At 41.6% G+C, this 6,428-nt stretch overlaps 1 protein-coding gene across 1 annotated transcript; it reads left to right on the forward strand.

Moving 5' to 3' along the window:
- The first annotated feature begins 842 nt into the window (after positions 1 to 842).
- LOC109190291 lies at positions 843 to 4,913 on the forward strand. The gene is made up of 3 exons (XM_019340766.1): positions 843 to 1,411; positions 1,514 to 3,970; positions 4,106 to 4,913. Exons 1-3 carry the CDS (start codon positions 843 to 845, stop codon positions 4,911 to 4,913), a joined length of 3,834 nt encoding a protein of 1,277 aa, XP_019196311.1.
- The last annotated feature ends 1,515 nt before the right edge of the window (positions 4,914 to 6,428 follow it).

Here is a 6,428-nt window from a genome sequence, read left to right on the forward strand (position 1 = left end):
GAGAATCACACGTTTGTTTGCAGACAAGTTCAGGATGGGGTTATTCCGGGCACGGTACCACTGGATACGGTTGATATGTGGATTCAGGTACATGACTTACCACTGGGTTACACATCTGACATTATTCTGGAGCAGGTTGGGAATTTCCTTGGAACGTTTATTAAAGTTGATGATCGATTTGCGAATGCGCCATGGAAAACATTCTATTGAATTAGGGTTTCCATCTCAGTTTTGAAACCGCTAAAACGACGTATGAAATTCATGAAGAGGGATAAGTCAACTTGTTGGGTTAATTTTAAGTATGAAAGACTGCATAATTTCTGTTACTTTTGTGGTATGATGGGGCATCTACATAAGTATTGTCTGAAAGCAAGGGATGCAGGACTTCCGATTGATCAATATCCGTATGGTGAGGGCTTACGTGCGGGCTTTAAGAAGGGTCCACGAAAAGTGGGTGCGTCATGGCTGCTAGACATGAACGGCAAGCCTATGGCGGGATCCCCCTTGGATATTATGCCGACGGTGCGGGTTGAGGACCATGGTGATGCTACATCCGACCCTACACGGGTTTGTGGCGAGAGTGTTGTAGTTGAGGCTGCAACGAAGAGGAGGCGTGCGGATTTGAATGGGAATGATGAGAACAGAGTGAGGGATGGTGATGATGTTGTTATGACAGAGATCCAAAAAAACTTGTCTGCGGCGGGTACTGGTTCCCAGTCCCGCCCATCATTATGAGTACCATCAGCTGGAACTGTCGTGGCTTGGGCAATCCACGAACAGTTCGTGAGTTAACGGACCTAGCGTCCCGTAAGAAGCCTGATTTTATTTTTCTTATGGAAACCATGGTGGAACGAATACATGCTGAAAGGATTCGTGTCTCCCTTGGTTTTGATGGTCTTTTTTATGTTAATCCAACTCCACAAGGCGGTGGTGGCCTAGCACTACTGTGGCGTAAGAATGATACGGCAAGTCTCTTGAGTTACTCTAAAAATTATATTGATATTGAGGTGAATATGCCCAGCTTTCCCAGATGGAGGATGACGTGTTATTATGGCTACTCCCAGCGACATAGGCGCATGGAGGCGTGGGACTTGATAAAATCCTTCGTGCAGCGCTCTACTCTACCTTGGGTTATGATCGGGGATTTTAACGAGCTGTTGTTTCAGCATGAGAAGAGGGGGGGCAATCCACACCCCGATAATCTCCTACGCGGGTTTGGGGAGACTATTGATCAATGTGGTTTGACTCAGTTGCCTATGGAGGGGTACCGTTTTACTTGGGAAAAAGGGAAAGGAACATCAAATTGTATTGAGGAAATGTTGGATAAGGTACTGGTGTCTGATGATTGGCGGGAGATTGTGCCGGGGGCCAGGCTTGTTAATAATCTGATGCGGAAATCGGATCACTCCGCGTTATTTCTAAGTATTAATGACACGTTCCAGGGAGGAGGGCGAGGGAGGAGGGGCTTTCGGTTTCGGTTTGAGATGGCTTGAATTTATGATGATGGGTGCAGGAATGTTGTGGAAAAGTCATGGGAGGAGGGAAGGCGTGATGGGGTCCAGGACTGTATAGTGCATTGTGGGAACCGGTTAACCAGGTGGGGTGGTGATCGGTATCATAAGTTTGGGGAGAAAATCATGCTCCTGCGGAATCAGCAACTGCGTCTGAGGGGTCGCACTGACTCTACTTCTTTGGCTGAATTCCAAAGACTGGAAGGACTTTTGTGTAGTATGGAGGCCCAAGAGGATGTTTACTGGAAACAGAGAGCAAAGCAACACTGGCTCAAGAATGCTGACGCAAATACAAGATTTTATCACAGGTACGCCTCTCATCGTAAAAAGAAGAATACTATTTATAAGCTTATGAATGATAATGGGGATTGGTTGGAAGGAAATGCTATGAATGCAATTATTTTGGATTATTTTACCCATATATTTTCCTCTGGTGGACCTGTGGATGGTGATGTGTTATTCTCTGGGATAACCCCCCGTGTGACCCGTACTCAGAATGAATCCTTATTACGACCCTTTGAGCTAGCTGATGTTAAAGAGGCTCTGTTTGCAATGGCCCCAGACAAGGCACCTGGTCCGGATGGTATGAACCCAGGATTTTACCAGCACTTTTGGGACATAGTTGGAAGTGATATTTCGACATTTATTCTAAACTGCCTCAATAATCGTGTCTTCCCCTCTGGTCTAAACGATACGGATGTGGTACTCATTCCGAAGAAGAAAGTCCCTGAAATGATAACGGATTTTCGCCCTATAGCTCTGAGCAATGTGATTTACAGAATTATGGCGAAGATGATTACACAAAGAATGAAACCATTAATGGAGAAGATAATATCGGGCTCTCAGAGTGCATTTATTCCGGACAGGTTAATTACTGACAATAGCCTTGTAGCTGCTGAGGTAGGGCATTTCTTGAACAGGAAGCAATGTGGTGCTGTGGGATGGGGAGCACTTAAATTAGATATGGCCAAAGCCTACGATTGCATGGAATGGCCCTTTCTCCGTGAAATGTTATTAGCCCTGGGTTTTGATAGCAGGTGGGTTGAATTGATTATGTTATGTGTCACTACTGTGTCATATAATCTTCTGATTAATGGCTCTCGTAGTTCTCCCATTACACCCACGCGTGGTCTCCGCCAGGGGGATCCATTGTCCCCGTATTTATTTATTATCTGTGCAGAAGGGTTGTCAATTCTATTGCAGAGAGCGCAAGATAGTGGATTAATACATGGATGCAAGGTTGCTAGAGGGGCACCTCCGATCTCTCACTTATTTTTTGCAGATGATAGCCTACTGTTCTTCAGAGCGAATACGCAGGAAGCATATGAAATTAGAAATTGTTTGTTACTATATGAGAGTTTCTCTGGCCAAAAGATAAATTATCATAAATCCAGCATTTGTTATAGCAGAAATACGGGGCAGAATGATAGGGATATGGTAGCGCAAATACTAGGTGTTAACCGAGCTCCAAGTTTTGGGAAATACCTAGGACTACCCTCCTTTGTGGGCAGAAATAAAAAGGCGGTGTTTGCATATATAGAAGATAAAATAAGGCAGAGAATTGGGTCCTGGAATAAGAGGTTGTTAACCCAGGCTGGGAAGGAGATCTTATTAAAAAGTGTGGCCCAGGCAATGCCAACTTTTTCAATGAGTGTCTTCCTACTACCTATATCTACTTGTACAGCTATTGAGCGGGTTATGAATCGGTACTGGTGGGGGTCAGGAACCGAGCGGGGCATACACTGGAAAGCCTGGGATAGATTGTGTGTCCCAAAGAAATATGGAGGCATGGGATTTAAAGACTTAAGGGCATTTAATTTGGCAATGTTGGGAAAACAGGCGTGGAGATTGCTCACTAACCCAGACTCATTGGTAGCCAGGGTTTATAAGGCCAGGTATTACCCAAAGGATACTTTCCTAGAGGCAACTATAGGAAATAATCCAAGTTTCTACTGGCGGAGCATTATGGCAGCTAAAGATTTAATATGTGGAGGTGTACGAAAGCGAATTGGGAACGGGGAATCTACCTTGATATGGGAACACCCTTGGTTACAGGATGAGATTGATCCTATGATTCATACGGAAATGCCACAACACCTGTCTGGAGCCAAAGTGGTAGGATTAATTGATCAGGATACAAAAACATGGGACCCGCACATACTAGCTGATATTTTCCAACCAGATGATATACCTAGAATTCAGAAAATACCAGTTGCCCCTGAGTATGAAGATATATGGTATTGGTATGATGATCCTAACGGTTATTATTCAGTCAAAAGTGGATATAGACGAATAGTTGGAAACTATGAGAACAATTCTAATGGGATTTTTAGTGAATGGCTTACCCTATGGAAACTAAAAATCCCACCCAAGTGGAAGACATTCTTATGGAGGGCTATTTGTGATATCCTCCCTACTACCAATAATTTGCTTATAAAGAGAGTGGAGATTAACCCGATGTGTGCCATGTGTGGAAGAATGAATGAGGATACCATGCATGCATTAGTTTTGTGTGACTATGCACACTCCATATGGTCTAAATCCAACCTTCCAATCCCCATTATTATGACAAATGTTTTCCATGAATGGTTTAGTGCAATCTTGAATGTTCTAGACTTTGATGGAATTATTTATGCAGCTGCAATACTTTATCATTTATGGAGGGCGCGAAACGGTGCAGTGTGGGATGCCTGCCTACCAACGCCAACCAAGCTATTATTGACTGCAACGTCCACGATGAAGGCGTGGAAAATGGTTCACCACCGTGCGCCACAGCCGGAACGGGGCCAAGGAACCGCCGCTACTGCCCGTACCGCCGCTGCTGCCCATACCGCCGCTACTGCCCGTACTGCCGACCAGCCTCCGCTGCCGCCTACTGCTGGACCGACTGCCGCTTTTCCACCGCCGCTGCTGCCCGTACTGCTGGACCCGCACCATGGTGTATCACCATCACCGGTAAAATGCTACATGGACGCCAGCTACCACCACGGAACGAATGCCGCTGCTGTTGGGGCGATCCTCCTCGACGCCAACGGCCATTATTTGTCGGCTTTCACCGCCCCATTGATTGGATGCCACTCCCCGCTATCGGCTGAGGCTATTGCATGCAAAGAAGTCTTGTCATGGCTCAAGAGGCGGGATGAATTATCTATACAAGTATTCACGGATTGCCAAGTGCTACAGTCCTATCTATCGGGACCATCAATAACACCACGGTCATACCTGGGCTATGCTATCGACAACTGCAGAGCTCATATATCTACTTTTTCGTATTGCTCAATTATTTACATTCCTAGATTACAGAATTCATTAGCTCATACTCTAGCTTCTACAGCTTTCACGTTTGATACTGCTATGTACTGGGACAATGTCCCTCCAGACTCTATTTTACCACTTCTATAAATACAACCTTCAGGTTGACCTTCAAAAAAAAGCTTAAATATACATGAATAGAGCAAGAAGGGCGCATTGTTTTGGGATTACTATGCATAGTTTTGGAAGAACGTTCAAATTAATAATCGAACTGAACAAAAAAATGTAATCAGGTTATTGAACTAAAAAAATATATAATTAGATCCTTTAACTAACCAATTGTGTTTAATTATACCAATTAGCAGGTTGAACCCTCCCTCAACCGGTTACCTCACCGCCACGATAGCGCCGACGTAAATTATTAAAACATATTTTTTAATTATTTTTTAAAATTAAACATAACTACTTTTTTTTTTAAAAAACGATTTACATGAATGTTTAATTATATTACTATTGAATGTTGTGTTGTCTCAACTAGCTATACGATTTACGTATATTATTACTTTTATTATTAGTCTCTCCAAATTACATGAATGTTTTCTCCAAAATTCTCAATCGCCAAATCCCCTCATTTTTTGTCTGCAACGAACTTGTGAACCTATGAACTTGTGAGTGAACCTGCGAACCTGTGCGTGAGCAGCGTGCAACGAGTGAACATGCGAGCGAGCAGCCAACGAGCCTTTAAACCTCCAGCCAACACAAAAGTTCATGTATCAGTTTTAAAAATTTAAATTGAGTTAATTTCATTTTTGGTTCTAGATTTATAGATGACAATTCACTTTTAGTCATTTTTTTTAGAACATCAACGTTTGGTCCTAATATTGTTGTGGTATAATCATTTTTGGTCCTCGATCATTAAAACAGTTTAAGTTTCGTTAAATACAAAGTCATTTCGGTCTTCAATTTATAGATTTTTTTTTTTTAAACCATAAAGAAATATAGCGAGTCAAAATGTCATTGGATTTAGCGAAAATTTCAATGATTTTGTTGACAGAAGATCAAAAATGGTCATGCCACAATAATACTATGCCCAAATGAGGATATTCTGATAAAAAAGAACTAAAAGTGGACTACCACCTATAAATTTAGGGCCAAAAATGAAATTAACTCAATTTAAATTTAACCAAAATGTTAAATAACATGACTAACTAAATTGTTGTTTATTTGTTTAATCGTTAATCGATCATATTAGCTTCAATTTTAACTAAATTAAATATATATTAGAAGGTCAGCAAATTATGTAGCTCATGTCTTAGCATGAACAACTGATTCTTCTTCGTCCTTGGGTTGTGGGATTCTACCCCGCCTTTTTGTATTTCGCATCTTGTTACTTAATGCAATATTATCTCTTTGGTTTTCAAAAAAAAAAAAATATTTTGATTGATTCAGTTAGTTAATTAAGCTAATCAACTTTTTTTGAAGTATATCTTACAATTTTCAAAACTTAACTAATTTAAAAAGTATACATATGTGTGAGAAAATTCAAGTTAAGTGAGAACAGACTCATGTAACAAGTGCCAAGATATAATTTAAAACGATAATAAAAAATATGTTTAATTTAATAATCCATGCAAGTGTCACAGTAGTGAGGTAACCTGTTGAGGA

Source organism: Ipomoea nil, unplaced genomic scaffold, assembly GCF_001879475.1.
Source record: "Ipomoea nil cultivar Tokyo-kokei standard unplaced genomic scaffold, Asagao_1.1 scaffold1576, whole genome shotgun sequence".
Lineage (NCBI taxonomy): Eukaryota > Viridiplantae > Streptophyta > Magnoliopsida > Solanales > Convolvulaceae > Ipomoea > Ipomoea nil.